The sequence below is a fragment of the Aphelocoma coerulescens genome, chromosome 1 (genome assembly GCF_041296385.1).
Source record: "Aphelocoma coerulescens isolate FSJ_1873_10779 chromosome 1, UR_Acoe_1.0, whole genome shotgun sequence".
In the NCBI taxonomy this organism is placed as follows: domain Eukaryota; kingdom Metazoa; phylum Chordata; class Aves; order Passeriformes; family Corvidae; genus Aphelocoma; species Aphelocoma coerulescens.
This window is the reverse complement of record NC_091013.1, coordinates 99,180,596-99,199,477: the sequence shown is the minus strand read 5'-3', so window position 1 is coordinate 99,199,477 and position 18,882 is coordinate 99,180,596. Positions and strand designations below refer to the sequence as shown.

General features: G+C 44.6%; 1 protein-coding gene across 3 annotated transcripts in view; it reads left to right on the top strand.

Annotated features, from left to right (window-relative positions):
• The window catches only part of ARHGAP31 (Rho GTPase activating protein 31), a 73,307-nt gene that overhangs the window by 42,673 nt on the left and 11,752 nt on the right, over window positions 1-18,882 (top strand). For 2 of the 3 annotated variants that reach the window (XM_069020677.1, XM_069020668.1), the window contains exons 4-10: window positions 6,348-6,450; window positions 6,937-7,081; window positions 11,601-11,683; window positions 12,293-12,400; window positions 14,087-14,232; window positions 15,538-15,736; window positions 17,523-17,647. In XM_069020677.1, coding sequence (XP_068876778.1) covers window positions 6,348-6,450; window positions 6,937-7,081; window positions 11,601-11,683; window positions 12,293-12,400; window positions 14,087-14,232; window positions 15,538-15,736; window positions 17,523-17,647 — 909 coding nt within the window. The other variant, XM_069020687.1, reaches the window with a different exon arrangement.

The window sequence follows — 18,882 nt, the reverse complement described above, 5'->3', positions numbered from 1 at the left end:
TGCTTTGGCAGTGCTTTCTCTTAGGCTTTCTTTGATGTGTATTGTCTATGAGCTGGCCAGGTCTGCCACGGGCTTTTTCATGCCTGCTTCAAACATCACAGTTGTCAGATCTGCTCTGGAAAATCAGGTGTTCCTACGTGTGTTATTTAGATATGTTAGATGTAAGCTGGGTATAATATCAATGGGAAAAAAAAAAAATCCTTGATGGTGGTGCCATTGACTTCATTCAAACTCACAGCTGAGCCTGCAGGTTGTGTTGAAATGCATGTGTTTGAAATCAGAATGCCACATCCCAAACAGCACTCAGTGTTTCCACTTCCCACACAGGCCATGGAGGGTGATGGCTCGCAGCATCTGAGAGATTTGAGATCTGTTTTTCCTACATCTTTGCCCACCAAATCACGACTGTGCACAGGACGGTGCTTTCATCACAGGGAAGGGCGCTGTTGTGATAACCTTTGTGACATTGCAGGGGCATTTCCCACAGAAGTAGAGGGGAAAAAATACATGAAATGTGTGACTTATACAGGAAATCGGTTGTGCTGTCCATGTGGACAGGATCACCTTGGTGCCAACCATTCATCCTTTCAAACTGTGTTTATGGCAGCTAAGGGAGAAAAGACGAGGTGGATTGTAAGAAGTTGGTTTGTTTTTAAACCTGCTTGGTGGTGTTTAGCTGTCTCATGCTGTTTAAATACAGGTGTGTGTGTGTATGGAGAGGTTGTGGCAGCTTAGCCACAGCTAACAGCCAAATTCAACACTGGAATTTGAGAGTGAGACAGGTTTTGGTATTTTTTTTTGATTCTGTAAAATGAATTTAGTGAAAAGTATGCACAAACATCCTGGAGACTGAAGCTCTTTGTCCTTGTAGCAGTTATGTCCTGACAGGGCAAACCATCCCCTTTCCCAGCTCTGCCAACTTCATCTCTGAGCAGGAGAGACCCTCTTCAGGGATTTTGGATGCTGTGGTCCCTTCCATCCCTGGCCGCCACTGACAAGGAGGCAGTGGAAGGCAAAGGAAATGTTACATGATGGGAAGGCAGGATTTATGCTCACCTGCCACTGGTTAGGGCTGTGCACTGGGAGAAAATCTGGTATCGTGACTGATGTGCTGCACCAGGCCTCGGGTGAGCTGCAGGGAGGAGAGCACAGTTTGATCTGCTCTGGCATCTGTTTCTCAACCAACCTTATGCCTAGTGCAAATCAGGCAATGTCAGCAAAAAAGAAAAAAAATATAGTGAATCAGCTTTAAAACTCGTGATTTACAGTAGAAAGTCAGGAAATGCAGAAAAATGTCATATCAGAGATACTGACGATCAAGTATGTTGCCATTTGTACAATGTTGTTCCTTTCCTGTGATTAGAAGGCCAGCTTAATATATTAGTTTGTTCTGTTTTGTTATTTTTTTGTACAAAATAACTCTTGCTTAGTACAGACTGAAACACTTCTTCAAAGGAAATATTTCCTATTTTAGTTAAAATTTAAGTTGAAATGAGAGACTTTTGACCTTTATTGTCATGGTATTGACATAGCATGATAGGAAGCATGCGCTACTATTGAGGGTAATTGAAGGCAATTAAAAAAAAATACTAATGAATAACAAAACCAAAATGATGAAATAAAAATGCCTACAACTTTTTTTTTTTTTTAATGATGCAGGATTCATTGTGGGGAGAAACTAAAAAAAAAATCCAAGCTATCTCCTGCAAGTCAAAAATCAAAAAGTTGGTGTTCCAGGTGAAATTAAACTAAAATTAAACTAAAATTAGAGAGGACATGAAACCTTCACCATGTGGCAGAAACCAACTACCAAGGAGGCCCTGAGTATCTCTTGTCACCAGTGCTGATCCTTACGAGGAGTTCTCTGAGAAAATAACAGAAGGATAAAGTGAAAAATTAAGCCTGCTGCTATTCAGTGCAGTTGAGTGCAGTGTACCCTAAACACATGACCCAGTCCAGGTTAGCTAACTTACTGTCTAACTGGGCACTCTTCACACTGACTGGTTAGGGTGTCTGACTTAGCAACCTCCTCCCTGGGGTCCTTCTGTAGCCCATGGAGACTCAGAGTTTCTTCTAGAAGGTGGCACTGAAAGTCACAGGATATTGCCTGCATCTCCTGCTGGACCAGCATCTTCCTTGCTTTTTGCAGCCTTTGGTGGGAGGCCAGGTGGCCATCTTTCCACTGCTCCTTAGGTGGGGTCACTCCCTCTGTTCTTAGTGACTTCTCCTCCTTGGGGATTTAAATAGGGACATGTTTAAAGGTCTCCACAGATTAGATCCAAAATGCTCAGTCCAGTGCCAGATGAGGCCTTTGTCAGGCAGGCAAAGAATGAGCACCTTGCTTGCTGGTGGGGAGGTTTGGTGGGTGGCAGCACCATGGCTGGGAAGGGACAGGAGAAGGGAGAGCCAGCAGTGCTGGGAGGAGAGAATTTCAGCACCCATTGCTGCCGCTGGAAGCTGGAGGGATCAGAAGGAGGATGATGTGGTGCCTTACGCAGCAAGAGTGGCAGATGTGTAAAGGAGGTGGCATGAGCTGTTGTCTTGGAAAAGTCCCTGGTGAAGGTGAATTTCTGTGTACACTGAACTTGGAGGTGATAGCCAGTGAGAGTGGAACAAGTTACTTCGACTGCCCTTCTGGTTTATTTTTGTCTAGGGGAAGAGAAGTATTGTCTTTTGTGTGCAGTATGTTTATAACTCAATTTCCCTTCTGACTGATGCCTTGCTCCACGCTCTCTTGTCCTCCTCCATCTGGTTTCTATTGTAGTTTTAAATGAGGACAGTTTGGCTGTCTGGCAGAACAAGCAGGGTCTGTGTGACACCAGCTGCCCCTTCCAGCTTCTAAGCCTTCTAGGCTTCCAGCACAGTTTTAATTATAGGAATGTCAAGATTGGACTCCCCCCCCTCCCCCCCCCCTCCTTTCTGTGCCTGCACGTACAGCCCCTGCTGCAAATCCCCATCCAAGTCTGATCTTCCTTTGGGAGAGACCCAGCCCTGTGATTTACATGCCCTGTAACTCCGATGGAGACCTGCTGTAAAGCACATGCCAGAGCCTGTACCTTCCTGCACTGAGGGTTGATCCCAGGCTCAGTTCATCAGGAGCCACATCTGAAATAATCCTACCAGCTCAGAAACTCCTGGAAGTGGGAGAGAGCTGCTCACTGCTGCTCTAACCTCACCACCCCCAAGAGCCCAAAAGGCCAAGCTTTGTAGGAGATCAGAGCTGCTCAGGAATGCCAGAGCTACAGGTTCTGCTCAAAGAAAACATTTATTGTGCTCTAGTTCCATACAAGCTCTGCATTTAGGGGCTTGATTTGCAGGAAGTTGATGCAGTCCCTTCACCTCCAGCAATCTGAGGTCTGTAAGTTGCAAGTGAGAAGTGTCTTATGTGGGATTGGTTTTTCTGGTATCAGAAAACCACCACAATTTTTGGCATAACTGGCTGCTTCTCTTCCTATGAGCCAAAGACCTGGCGTGGCAGAAAATCTTGTACATGATGAGTGAAGGGCACTGGCAGAGATATGTGACAAGCCCAGGGCTGGAAAAGCAAGGACGAGTGCAGGGCTGCAGTAATAGATACTGGCAGAGATCGGTGCATATTGTCTATTTGCAATCCATAGGTTGTCTCTGCTGTGGAGTTTTCACCCACTTTTAAACATGGGTTGAATTTTATACATTTGCTACAGATTGCTCCCCTCAGGCCCATGTTTTTTGCATACCAGTCCTCAACAGACGGGTCTAGCCTTCTCTGGTTTCTGTATAAGGGGTTTGCTTACCTGCCTGAGGCCTCTTGACCTAATTTACTCCAAGGAAATGTAGAACTCAGCCAAAAATATGGTGTGATTTAATAGGTCTTACTTTCAAGAGGTCAAATTAGTCACAACAAACATCAGTATCTGCATTTTTAGTTGGTTTTCTTATTCTTAACACTGAGGTTTTAAAAAGTATCTAATAAAGGATGCTTTGTGCATGGACCCCATTTTTTGGCAGCCAGGCACCATCATATGAGGCTTGTCTCCCTGAAAGACTGTTAACCTTTAAACAAACCTTGTCATGTGGCTGTTGTGATCAAATATGTTTTCTGTTCAATTAATTAGTCTTTTTTCAGGTTGTGTGGAGTTCAGTGGTTTCTATTCTCTCACCCAAGTCGATCTGAGATGGACGTGGATCTACCTAACTTTCATTTTTCCTGGTTACATGTCATTTATTATGAGACCCCTACCAAGAAGGAAATCTTAATATGCCATATATGCATAGCTTCTCCTATAAAGATGTTAAAGCCTGATTTTCCAGAAATGGAGATGAGGCTTGAAGTAATTTGTCTTTCCCTTTTTTTTATTTTTAGCATTCTCATCATCATATGATCTGAGTTCCCTACTGCAGTTCCAGATAATCAGGACTTACTCAGAGATAGGAAGGTCCTCTTTTTTTGATGTGTCACTTGGACTTTTCTTGTCAGGATATTAAGGAAATTTCGTACTTCTCTTTTTTGCTCTGTTTCCTTCCACACCATTTAGGCTGCATAGGAAGAAGGTATTGCATGCACTGAAAGGAATGCTTCCCCAGTTCTTTCCTTTCTGGAAGGCACTGATGCTCCTTCTCCTCAAAAGTCCTTGAGGAGACAATATAATAACTCTGTTACTGTTGTGGACAAAGCTTTGACTCTGTAGACTTCACCTGTTCTCTTGGCAATTTCATGGTTTCACGAACACTGTTGTAGGCTTAAGGCCTCTGCCATGAGCTCCGCCCAGCAACTTGAGGGGCTCGAAAATCAGCACAAGGGCTTTGAGTGTGACACAGCATGACCAATGTACCTGCCTTATGAGTCCCTGCTTAAAGACACCACAAAGTCAATTTTTCCCTCTTGTTTTGAAGAAGTTCATTTGACTGAGAAGAATAAGTCTGTTTGGACTGTTTGGGCTTCCAAGTAATCACCGTGACTTTGTGTACTCCTGCATTTGGGTTGGCCAAAAGACAAGAGAAGGGACACAGAAAAGGACTTCTTCTTTACTTCCATCAGTAAGTCAGGAGGCAGAAGGGCAGCACTTCCCTGACTGACTGGTTCAGCAGTAGCGTGTCACCGAGGTGGGTGCCAGCTTGGAGCTGTTCTCAACCAGAGCCTGTGCCCTGCACTGCTTGGTAGGGACAGGTCCACCCATGAGCTGGCTCTGGCCTCAGTGACTCCCATGAGAAATAAAATGATGTAGCAACAGTTTTTTGTTCATGCTGTTGTTGGAGTGCTGTCTTTGGATGCCATCTGATGAAGCACGTGTTAATATGTCATTATAGTCCTGAACTCTGAGCAGAAGAACTTAGGGAAGGTCCAGCCAGAGGCATTGTCTTTAGGGTGTCACAAAGATGCAGTAATTGCTGTGCCTGGCTTTCCAGTCAAATCTATGGCTTAGTTGGTTTTCTTCCATACAGCTTTTGAAATGTGCAGTGCAGCAGAGTCAGCATTTCAGCTGGGAACTTCTGACTTGTGCATTTGCTGACTTTTGTGCCTATGGCTGTGTGAAGCATTGCATTAAATACACAGTAGTTTCTAGCACCTAATAAGGAAGGGCTTTCTTACTGTTATTGTTATAGCTTGGGTTGTTATGGTACTGGGGACAGGGAGGCTTGATCTGACCAAGAGAATGGGGAGTTCTTATACCTATATAATGGGGAAAAAATAAACATATACTTTGGGTCCAAGTCTGGATGTAAATGTTGTGCCTCAGGCTCCTCTCAGCTTTAAGACTGGTTAAGTCTTTGTCTAGTTATGCTGATGGAGTTCTTTTGAAGCCGATGTCAGGTTTTGCCAGTGTGCAGATCTAGTCAATATTTGAACTTTATACCCCCTCAGTGGGATTTATGAACACTAAACTGTGGGTATGTAGGCTTATATGGAAGTGCAAATGCTCCTCTGATTTTTATCCAAGCCAATGAGACCTTTTGGCACAATTCAGCGAGGCTGGAGCTCTATACTGGAGAGGGTGGAGGTTCCCAGGACCTCATGCTTTAAGGCATGCTTTCAATTAGAATGAAAGAGCTTCTTTTCTTTTCTTTTTGAAGGAAAAAACAAAGGAAGAGAGGGAAACCCTACCTTTCTTTCCACTATGTTTCTGTGACTTCAGGGTCAGTCATTGTCACATGTCAATGAGCATTGCATGGCACAAGCACAGCATATCCTCACGGCCACTCTGCAGGGGTTATTTTTGGTTTGTCCTGTATTTCTCCCATTGCTGTACCCTTCCCTGCATCCACAGAGAGCCTCTGCTGTTTTTTCATGGAACTGTCTCCTGTGTGGTGACTTGTGGAAGCTGTCAGCATGTATTCATTGGACATCTTGCTTTGCTTTCCTCTCGTAGTCCCTTACGTGCTGAAGAGCTGTGCGGAGTTCATTGAGACTCATGGCATTGTGGATGGGATCTACCGCCTCTCGGGAGTGACATCCAACATACAGAAGTTGAGGTAAGGGCCACGTGTGTGTGTCAGAGGGATTCAGGGACATCACTCAGTACCTATGTGGTGTTAGTCCCTCAGGTACCGACTGTGGCCAACAGAGCTCCACACTGATGCAGAAGATAAACTGTCTTTGAAGTTGGTAACAGAGAAAGACAACATTTCAGGGATTAGCCCAAATAACCTTAATCTCCATCTGCATCTGTTAATGGGTAAGGCATGGAGGGTCTCAGCACAAATGCTGAGTTGCTCTCTCTCACTTTGAGACAAAGCAATTTCTTTATATCAGTTTGAGGTCCACTCCCTATGTTAGGGGTAATGAAGACTAATTGAAACCTCAGGGCCTGAACTTGGGACACAATCTGGGCCAGTCTGCAGAGACATCTCTGCTTTGCCATTTGTTTTTTCTCTAGCTGTAAACAAGTACTTAGGGTGGAGTACTGACCTGCTACAGCTCTTATTCACCCATATTGTTATGCTTCCATATTGTTTCAGACAAGAGTTTGTTTCTGACCAATGCCCGGATCTGACAAGGGAAGTTTACCTCCAGGACATCCACTGCGTGGGGTCACTGTGCAAGCTGTACTTCAGGGAACTGCCCAACCCTCTCCTCACTTATGAGCTCTACAAGAAATTCACGGTGAGACCCTTGGCTGTTCTTGTTCCTCTCCAGCAGTGTGGATGTGCTGCAGATTCCTCCATGACAGCTGTTTGGGATTCACTCCAATGTCCGGGCTTATGGTGCATGTATCCATATAAACACTTCTCAGTGCTCTTCCCTTCTCATCTTGTGTTGGCTCTCTTTCCCTATCCTTGTTTCTTTTCACCATTACATGTTTATTTCTCTCAGTTTGTCTGCTGTTTCCTCCCCTTCCTCTTGCTCATTTTTTCACTGCATTGCTTTCCCACTGCCTCTCTTTCTCCCCACTGTGCATCTCCTCGCAGCACTACTAATTCTCTTTCTTTTCCTCATTACTGTCCATCACTGAGAGTCTTCTGGGTCTTGTGATCATAATCACAAGTGTGCAGTTTCCTTGTCCCTGTCCCTCCAGCTGTCCCTGACACCTGCACAAACTGATTGCCCAGCCCATGTGTAAAGCATCAGCTTTTCTGCATCTGTCACATTTTTCATGCTGTTTGTAGGACTGCAAATGATGATACTGGTTACACCAGATATGGCATATCAGGTCCATCACGATCACGTTATAAATACAAATGGCAGAGGAACGTGGCAACTGGCCAAGCAGAAATCTCTAACTTTGTTTAAAGAGATTACAATTCAAAGAGTAGTTACTTGATTCTGGAAAACAGCCATAGATTTTACATGGATACAGTTGGAGCTTAGGAGCAGACTGCGGGGGAGCAGAAATATAAGACCACAAAGCCTGAATTTTTAAGAGACTTGGCTAATTTTCATGACATAATTTTTATTAAAAGGTGGCACAGCAAGCTGTGCTTGTTATTAAAGCTGCATGTTTCTTACCTCTCTAAATCCACTTTCAGTTTTTTATGACACCAACAAATTTAAATCCCGTCATTGAGGCTGAAATCTTGCATGCTGAAGGTATGCACTTCCAGCTAAAGGAATTCACCAGCTTCTTAAGATAACTGGGGTGAGGGATGGGAAAGATTGTTTTCTCAGCGTTAGAAACATCCGTCCTTTGTTAAGAATTTCTGTCATCCTACTCTTTCCCATTTGCTGGTAGGAGGAGGCGACAGCCATTGCCAAAAATGTCAGATGTTGCAGAGAAGAAGTTCTGCAAAATCAGGTGTTACTGTCTGAGTTGCCACTATCCTGAATCAAGCACTTCCAAGTGACGCTGCTGTGGCACAGGAGGCACTGAGAGAGATGCACAGGGTCCTCACAAGGAGGTGCTCCCTGTTGCCTGCTCTGGGAAGAGGCATCAGTGCAAGGGGTGCTTGCTGTGGGGCAAAGCCAGATGGGACCAGCCAAGCAGGAACTTGCTGCAAGAAGTCAGGTGGCTGTTAGGGACACAGCTGTGCTGGGGATCATGGGGTGGGGAGTGGCTCACTGTGCTGCCTGACAGACATGCAATAATGCTAGGTGTCTTGCTGTTCCAGTGCCAAATTTTAAGTAAGATTGGTCTTTGTTTCAAGGTGATGTATAGTCGAATCTTCAGGGAAAATCCTGAGCAGATTTGAAAAATTGACCTGTATCCTCAGGATATAAGGATTCTGAGGGTATAGGATAGGATTGCTGGAGAGAGTCAGGATGAATAGGATCTTGAAAATACAGGGTATCATTCAACCATTCACTGTAACTGATGAGTCTCATTCTTGTTGAAGCTATTTGGCTGGTGTCTTCCTGGCTATCACTACTGATTTATGAAAGAAAAAATGCTCTAAAGGAAACATGAAGATTTAGAGGGAGACTTTTTAAGGAAAGAATGCTTGCTGAAAAGTGCAGTTTTGGGATGATGACTTGCAGATTTCCAGTAGATACATTTGGTAAATAGCTTTATTCAAAAACAAAAGGGAAAACATTTCTGTAACTGAGTGTTTCTTTTACAAGTACTTTCTAAGGGAAATGTTTCAACATTACATCAACACATCTAACTTACATAAAATGTCTCTTAGAAAAGGGTTAAATAGTTCCAAATTTCAATTATAATTTCTCAAACTAATGTTTGGGTGTGATGCTTTTGGTCAACCTTGAACAGTTGCTTTCTATAATCTCATGCCAGCTCCCCAAAATGTTAACACTTTGGGTTGACCAAAAAGTTTTTTTTTAATCTCTGGCTTTTCAGTTTGTCCACTTAGCCACAAAATCCATTGTTCATGTAAGCCTGCTCAGTAGTGATTTATAATTCATAACCCAGCTGACAGGAAGCACAGTCAGATACCGGGAGGAAAGAAAGAAAAAAGACCAATTCCCCAAGGAGCAGAAAACCCACGAGGAGCGTGTGTGTGCGTGGGGTGTCTGAACAGGGAACAGTGGCAGCTGTACCTCAGCAGATGAGTGCTGGTAAGAATAAAGAACACATGCTAATCCCAGTCTGACTCAGACAGAGCTGTCTCTGAGTTGGGATAGGCTGCACTTTGAGTCACCAGAGTGATTCAGAAATTTTTGTCTAAGAATTTTGTCAAATTCTTAATGACTAGGGAGGGGTTAGCCTTCTGGTCATCACTGCGTCAACTTCACAGGTGTAACATCCTGGTCATGACCTCACTGGCTGTAAGTTTTTGCCAGATGATTGCCAACTTGTATCCTAGTGATGGATGCTTGCTTCTCAGGGCAGATAAGTTGACTCGGCTTGGCTTGTTCTAGCCTGGGCATAAGAAGGACCAAGAACTCCCTCAGAGCAAATCAGCTCTGGGAGGCCAAGCCTGCCTTCTCTCCCTGGACTTCATTCCACTTGTTAACCAGGGCTTATGAATTGTGCACTCCCAGAATCACTGGTGGAGTAAAAAAGATCCTAAATGGCATAAATTCATACCAAGATGAACAGATATGCCATAAATGCATATCCACAGTTTTGGAGGGCTCCTCAGATTTCAAAGGCACAGTTTGTATGGGTCAGACACGAGGCTCAGAGGACTGAGTGGGTCATGACCTCAGAGAAGCTGGTATTTGCTTGCTGTCTAATCATTAGGTCTTTGAGACCTGGAAGACTGAACATGGGAATGAAAATGCACACTGGGGGAGAAAATATTGTGTACAATCTAGTTGAAATCTAATGCTTTAGGTGCACCAGTTAAAGTTTTTATTTCTCTCCATATCCATCTTTGGACAAGGCTCTTCAACTGGAAACATTGTATTAAGATTACAAGAGCTTTTATATGTAGGATTTGTGGGATTTTTTTTTAGAAGAGCTATAGCTATGTGTAAAAAGCACTAGAAGGAGTTAACCTGCCTTTAATGTGGGCAAAACAAATACACGTGCATCTCATATATACCTAACTAGTGAGCTCGCTTGTTTTGATCTGCCATCACTTCTCTGGCCTTGAAACTGGCAATGTTTGGTTTGCTGGTGGTTGTTGATGAGAAGTGGACTGCAGGGAAAAGGACAGTGACAAAACCAGTGGCGGTAGCATCATCATGGCGGGTGCTGTAGTGACTGCTGCAAGAAGATGCTTCTCGAGTGGTGGCTGGTAATTTCAGCTTGATGATGTTTAAGTGATGGGTGGCTTGGGAAGGGTTGTTCCCCTTCCCCTTCCCCTTCCCCTTCCCCTTCCCCTTCCCCGGCAGTGCTGACATCTGTCTGGAGGCACAGCTTGTGCTGGCAGCGTGGGTCGCAGCACCTTGCTTTGAACTCGCTCCAAACTCCAGTGGCAGTGGGGTGGGTAGGAGGTTCCCAGACAGTCATGCTCTGTTTGAACTCGCTGGTGGCTTGTCCTCCCCCAGCACAAATATTGAAAGGGAATAGCTGAACAGATGAATACCAATGCAGTGAACTCCTAGGAATGCTGACAAAAGCTTATCATGGCTCTCTAAGCTCTTGGTCTGTAGAGATTTGCCTCAAGACTGAGATGTATAACCTTGATTCTGTCTAACCCTGAGTATAAGAATTTATTAATCTGCTGGACAGGGATTCTGCTAAGGCTTCTTCCATCATAAAAGATGCAAACCCATACAAACAATCCCCTCAGCTATGTTCTTATGACAGTCAAAATATTGCTTATTTTGAAGAATATGGAACATGTATATCATGTTCTCATAACACAGAGCTTTTATTTTTACAGGTTATTTTTAGGGGGTGTCATTGCTTTTTTCTTTTTCCATTATTTTCACTTCTCTCTTTCCCCTCTCTTTCTATTTCACCCATCACTGCCCAAGTTAAAAAAAGGTAAAAGAACCAAAAAAATAGCCCACAAAAAGCAAAGAAAAGTCAAAACAAACCAACACAAGGCAAACCCTCCCCTGTAATTCGTAATTGAAGGGCTGTCCTTAAATGCCCCTCTCCCATAAATACTGACCACCATGTCTGAACATCTGGGGGTGGTGTGCTGAGACATGGAATAACAGTTCAGGAAATCTCTGCTGTGTTGTGGACACAAAGAAACTTCTTCCAGAAGCTCTGTAGGGTAACAAGAGAGCATTCCCTCTGAGACAGGGTGTCTCATGTGGCCCTTCTTATCCCTCTTCCTTTTCCCCTGAGTCCATTGCCAGGGTGTACTCTTCCCTTGTATCCCTGCAGGAAGCAGTATCACGCTTCCCCGAGGACGAGCAGCTGGCACGAATTCAAAATGTCATCCAGGAGCTCCCACCATCACATTACAGGTAAGAACGTGTCCACAGACGTGCTGAGGATCAGCGTGGTGACCCTCACCCTCATCAGGAATATTGCCCAAAATAGCTCTGGGATTCATTTCCAGAAATCAATTTCTAAAAACTGACTCACCATTTCCAAATCTGGCAACAATTTAACTGGCATTTAAATATCATTGAACAAGCCCTTGTTAGAGACAGAACAGCATCTCCCTGCTGCAGTCTTATCATCCTCCTTCCCCAGGTATGACCCCTGTGGCACCCTTGGCCAGTGTCCTGGGTGTGGTAAGAAGATGATCTGCTGGAGGTGCTCAAGCAAGAGCTAAGAGCCTTTGCAGCATCCCACTCCCTCTTCCACCCCTCTCCCATCTCCTTTGCTCCCATCATACTGAGCACACTTTGGTTTGTGCCCCACCCTGGGCCACCCCAGAGCACAGCTGTTCAGGTGTTCACTGCCACCCCTTGCAAATGCTGGTGCTGTGTATCCTCTGCCCCACAGGATCTGTTGTGCCATTGCAGACACTTGGGGAGGGGACAGGGCTGGCTCTGAGCCTTGCTGTCCCAGCAGGCAGGCACTGGTAATGTGACACATTTTTCTTTCTTTGTGTGAAACAACTGCAGAACGTTGGAATACCTGATCAAGCACCTGACTCACCTGGCCTCCTTCAGCAACATGACCAACATGCACACCAGAAACCTGGCCTTGGTGTGGGCTCCAAATCTCCTCAGGTACAGTAGAGATTCCTCTGATCCAGAGCACCATGCTGAGCTCCAAGGGGAGCACCAGCATCTGAGCCTGAAGACTCATCACTGGAGGGAAATGCAGACAGAGAAAAGCTGAACAACTAAAGGGCAGAGCAGAGCAGAGCAAACAGCTTTTCTTCCAGGTTGAATAATCTAAGGTTTTACTGCCAGCATCCAAGGAAGCTTGTGGGTTGGTGTGTTTCTTATTAAAAAAAAAAGTTGTTGTTTGCAAGTTGAGCATAGATTTAAAAATGAGGAGTTAACTCATCACTAGGGAATGTTAATGACATTTTTGATGGTGCCAGTGCTTCTGCAGCAGGGCAGGGAGAGGCAGCAAGGATCAGAAGGGAGAGAAACAGGGCAGTAATACTACAGACCTGTTCCCAGATCTGCTTGTGCAAAAGTGAGATGAGCTTGCTGGGCTTGAAATGGCAGCCAGTGTCAGATCTCAAGAACACCAGCTAGTTTTTCATGTTTGTTATGCCTGGCACTCTGCTGTGAAGAAGCCTGGATTAGTTGCAGGCAGAGGTTTGGCTGCTATGTTGTACAGCTAAGCAGAACAAGGAAAAATAGCATCTGGGAAAAAAAAAAAATGTATCTTGTCAAAATTCCCTTTCCATCCATCCATCCAATACCCCTGTATGTAGAGGAATGAACTATGCAGGGAGAGTCCAGGACTGCAGCTGGGCAGGAGAGGGGTGATGGCAGAGCTGGTGGAGAGAGCCCTGCGCTGGCAGAGGACATTGGCTAGAGAGGTACAGGCCTGAAAAGCATTCTCTAAAGAGTTATCTCCCCCTTCTAAATCACAAAAATGGCAGAGCAGGTTCTGAAAATGAATCAAATGTTCACTCTATTGAATATTGTAAAGTGGGCCTTCACTACCAAGACATTTTCATTCTAGCATCTGTCCTTGTCAAAAAAAAAGAAGTCTGTTTCCCTTTGCAATCTTTCGTAAGTACAAGTCGAAGGGAGGAAAAGAAAGGAGCAAGCAATGCAACTGCAGTCTCCTTACAGGGTTATCCTCTTGGCAATGCCCCAAGCTCTTATCTAACACACCAGTCATTAACTTTACAAAGGATCCATTGCCCAGAGATAATTTCTTCAGCAACACTTCGGCATGTCAAGATAAGGAATGTTTCTTTGCTGAGAGCAAGACTGAGAATGTGGGGGCACAGGGGGGGGCAGAGAAGAGACTATTGGGGCACAGGGCAAAGTATTGAAGAAATTGGCATGGGGAAGACCTGAGCAGGGTCTAAGGGATTTCGCTGAGAGATTATTGAAGCATTGAGTAGGGATTTAGAAGCAGCATTTGAAGGCTTGTGTGTTGTCTTTCAGGCCCAGCCTCTAAATAGCTAAAATAGAAAAAAGGAGAGAGAAGAATGGAGCTTGAGAGTCACAGTTTTACCTGCTGAAGAATGTAAAAGCCAAGTAGGGAAAATAACACATTCAGGAAAGGAGTAACAGAGGTGGCAAAGAAAACAGGGAAAATAATTTTTAAAAGAGTGAGAAGACAAAGAAAGGATGAGAGCCTGTGAGGGAAGGAGAGCAAGAGGCACAGCAGGAGTGGGGAAATCGTCCCTGTTGCCTTGCTTGCAGAATAAATCTAGTCTGTCCTTGCCAGGGGCTGTGTGTGGTAATGCTCACTACTGGTACACCTCTTTCCTCATGCAGGTCAAAGGAGATTGAGGCAGTTGGCTGCAATGGGGATGCAGCTTTCCTGGAGGTGCGAGTGCAGCAACTGGTGATCGAGTTCATCCTGAACCACGTGGATCAGATCTTCAGCAACAACAGGAAAGCCAGCTCTGCAGAGAACATTGGTAGCAACCTCCCAGACCCACTTTCCATGTCACTTGCTATGTAGTTCATCTCTCCCTTCAACTAATATTCCAAGCACAGTAACCCTTGCTATCAGCACAGACTTCCCCAAAGACACCTTGAGCCCAATACCTCATTACTCTTGCCTTCTTCATGCCTATCTTCAACATTCTCTTTTTGAATACTAGCCTCCTTCAGTGTTTTCTCTGGTTGCCTTATGTCTCAGTTTTTGTGTGATCTCATGTGGCTTAACCCTGTCCCCAAGAGGAAGACCACCTGACTGATTCTCAGTCTTGGTCTAAGCTTTCTCTCTAAGTCCATCAGCCACAGTCTCAGCTCTTTCCTCAGGTTCCCCCAGTCCTCATACCAACAATACCTGCCCTGCAGCCACCATTTCCACCCAAGTCAGAAGTCACACTCCCGGTAAAAAAATTAATCTTGCATTCCAAAAACTTATATCCTGTTCCTGAGAACATTTTATAAAAGAGATTTATTTTTTTCCTGGGACATCAACAGTTTTCAGAGATGCTGATTTTGCTGTTTAGCGATGGTTTTGTTGGCAAAGACTGGGAAGTGAGAAGGCATGGATCCACAGTGACCTCACATAATTTCAGAAGTACACACCTTTTGGTTTTACACACTCAGAAGATCTGTGATACCTTCAGAACTTCATTCTCCTGGTTCCTGCACAATCCACCTTTCTGCTTTGCAGCCCTGTGTCAGCTCATTCTGCCCTCCTTTACCTTGACATGGCTTTGCCACTGCCCCCATAAACAGATACTTTCAGTTCCCTGGGCTATAAGTGATACTGCTTTCTCTGGCCCTGAAATGAATCAGAAAGTTAGAAGTAATGCTGGTTTTTAGAAAAATCCCCTTCCTGGAACAAGACAAGGAGAAAGATGTGGAAGTGAGAGAAAGATCTAGGCACCAAATTGGGATCAGGGACTGAACTGCTTCAAAACTAGGGGAGGGTGGGGGTGGGATGGAGGAAGGGAGTGAGGGAGGAGAAAAGGGAATGTGTCCTGGTGGTTTTCAGAGACACCTCCTTCACACAGAAGTGTCCACAGCAGAGGAAGCAAATCCACACAACACAGCCTTTGGCTGCCAAGCATGGCCCCTGCTGGGAATGTACTCAGATGGATAAGGTTGCTGGGGAGCTGAAAGGCTTATCTGACAAAAAGCCTTTCTCCCTGCACGCGCCACTTCTTTCTCCCCTCCACAGGAGACGTTCCAGTCAAACAAAGTCATGAAGCTCTTGCTCTCTTCTCTCCTCACCCCAGGCTGGAATGTATTTTCTTGCTTTTCAGAGAGCACATCAGTTGTGAAAAGTTTGACCCTCCCCTCGGTCTCCCTGCCAATGAAACTGGTGAGCCTAGAAGAAGCACAGGCACGGAGTCTGTCTGCATCCCACCCTGCTCGGAAAGAGAGGAGAGAGAACAGCTTGCCTGAAATTGTGCCTGTAATTGGGTCCCTCTTCCACACAGTTGTTGACCTTCCTGACAGCAAGTAAGTGCCAAGAGGAGTGTAAAGGGCAAACAAAAAAGTGCAGGTTCCCCAGTGTGATTGGGAATGATCCTTTTGCTAACGTGATACCCGCACACCTGCACTCACCTGAATCCACAGCCACTATCCAAAGAAAATTCTGTGTCCTTCTCAAAAGAGATAGAGCTTCTCCTGAGAACTATTGCAGCTGCTGGGTTCATAACTTCTCTAGTTCTCATCTCTCCATCAGGGCAGAACCTCACAGACCTCCTGCAGGACGAATGAATTGTCTTTGCATCCTTGTGCCAGCTCAGAATTTGGCTAAACACGGGATGAGCATGGAGCAGGTTGGGGCACAGCTCGTCTACGAGTTCCACCTGCTGGTGGCTGGTCCAGGGCACGCCTGGTGCCACTGACCTGCTCCAGCATCTTCATTCTCCTGATTCCTGTGCAATTACAGCCAAGCAGGAAGGCTCATTTTGACTCCCAGCATGGAGAGATATTTATGTAGTGGTACCTATGCCAGCTAAGTCTATGCCAGGAGAAGAGTCCAATTTCAGCTGAGGTTGCTGCAGTTGTTGGCACAGCTGCCCAGAATAAGTATTTATCTATTGGTCTATCTAACTGTTAATATACAGCCACTCTACTGCTTGGGTCTGATAGATTATAGCCTCTGCAGCAGGAGGCTCATTAATCTACTGACCCAGAAAGCACCAGAACAAAGATATTTATTGGCACTTGATATATTAAAGCAAAAAGGAGTCATCTAACAGAATAATGGCAAGATGATAGCCAGCTTAAGACAAAAGGATGTATTGCCCCTCTAGAGTGCCTTCTCCTTTCTCATTTGAAGAGAAAAGTCCTATCCCCAAGATATTAATCCCCTCTGTAGGACTGATTTGTACTTTTCTGAGTACTGATCAGAAAGAAAAAGCAAAAATATGGGGATAGAAAGCCCAATGTGGAGAGCAAGACAGGGAGATAAGAGAATTCTTGCTCTGAAAGAGGGGAGATTGAAGGAGGAGTCAGAATGGGTATGAAGGAAGTGAAATACAGCTTCATGCAGAAATACGTATCCAAGAGAAAAATTGCATCAGGATGAGCAGCTTCTTTCTGCATAAAGCTGGGATTTCCAAAGAGACACAGGGAACTGGTGTCCCACTTTCTCTGACAGTTATGAGAAATTGATTTAGTTCCCTTAAGCCTCCTCCTGTTTGCTTAGTACATTATACTTTCATATGAATATATAACACCTGTGATTAAATTAATGTTGGCCCGAGAAGCTTTAATAGCTAGTTTTCATTAAGGAATAATTTTATTTTTGCCATAAGACATGGTCTTTAAAGCATAACTTTGTGCACTGAGCAATAGTACCAGTTCCATCAGTTCTCTGGAATTTATCATACATTGTGTCATTAAAACCTGTTAAAAAGGCACTTTTTATTTGCTGTATTGCAGGATAGCCTGAGCCTTGGAAACCTCTCCTTTCTGGAGACAAGCATGGTTGATTGCTCAATCACTGTTGCTGTAGAATGATGCCAGAGCCAGCTATCTGAAGGCTTAGGTGTCTTTCCATCCATGGAATGGTTAAATCAGCAGTACAGATAAATCACTTAGAGAGTGATTGCTACCTCTATAGCCAACAAGGGTTGGTTGTATTGCTATGCCTTGCATGCTTTAGAATTAAAAGAGGTGTGAGAAGAAAAAAATGGAATGTGTTGAGGGGAGACAGCTCAGAGGACTTTGGAGGGTATTAAAAAGGTAAAAGTCTTTAAAGTTTGGTGACCACCTGAGCCTTTTTTCCTTCCAGGAGGAAATTATCAACCAAGTCCAAGAAATGGAAGTCAATATTTAATTTGGGCCGCTCTGGCTCAGAATCAAAGTCCAAACTGAGTCGCAATGGGAGTGTCTTTGTAAGGGCACAGAAGCTCTCTGGTAAGAACACACTTTCCAGCTGAGTGTTTCTCTCTGAAGCTCTCTCTTGTGTGTTGGTAGTATGGGGCAATCTGTATCCACTTGCCACTAATGCCATAGACTTGAGATCCTCTAATGGGGTTGTGCTTGTTACCTGTTTTCATGCACATCTCCTTTTCCTGTGATGGCAAGAAACACCCTTTCAGGAGTGTAGAGACAGCTACAGTAAATATTGCATTTTGGTGCCTGATAAATGGGCTCCTGTTGTCCAGCTGTTGAGTTTGGGGACTAGGAAATGTTTGTGGGTTAGTCCATTTTCCCAGCCCAGCCAGTTTCTGCCTCCTAAGGCTCATTACATGGCACTGGGTGAATGGCTGTCCTTCTAGGCTGTCCTTCCACTAAAGGGCAGTAAAGAACCAACTGGATTCAGTGTCTTTGTGAAAAGCTAGGCACCAGGAGTGCCTACAGCTCTGGCTCTCAGCACTCTGAGGGAAGCCATTGCGTTTGCAGAATTTACAAGAGAGAAGTTGTCTTTTCTCCTGGCTGTAATCCCAAGTTGTAACCTCCCCTGAGCTGCAATCTCTTGAACACTCTGCTTCCTAGAAAATCACATGGCAGTGCCAGTTCCCAGCGTTAAAAAACGATGACTCAAGCTCTAAAAATCATGAACTTGACTTAAAAGTAATCACTTTTTTAAAAAGAAAGCATGCCCTTTTAATTTGAATTCATAAAGAAATGTTTTGGGTTTATATGTTCTAGATTTTTTAGTATCTCCAAGCCAAGGAATTTACTTTCTACAGGGAGATGAAAGTGGATGTTTTATTTATATAATCTCATTACTCCAGGAGCTGGTGTTTGGAGGACCACTGCCTAACATTGCAAGACTTAAAATAGTTAATGTTAGCAACATTAGCTAGCACTTCATATAAGAGTGGCTGTATTTGGATCAGAAATCCAAATGCTGGATCCAGTTCTTTTTGGACCGCTGCCTTCCCCATGTTTTGCATGTACATATGGCTTCACGCAGGGTGCTCATGACAGACTTCAAAATAGCTCTCGATCCTATTTTGATCATGGGATCACCTTCTCACCTTGATAAGGAACACTCTATCTCAAAATAGTGCTAACCCAAGGAGGCCCAGGAATGACAGCGGCCCCAGTGGTCGTGGAGGCTGAGCCTTGTTCCAAGGACAGAACTGAGTGACAGGGGGCTGGACATTTTCACCAGCAGGACACACAAATGCACAGCCACGAGC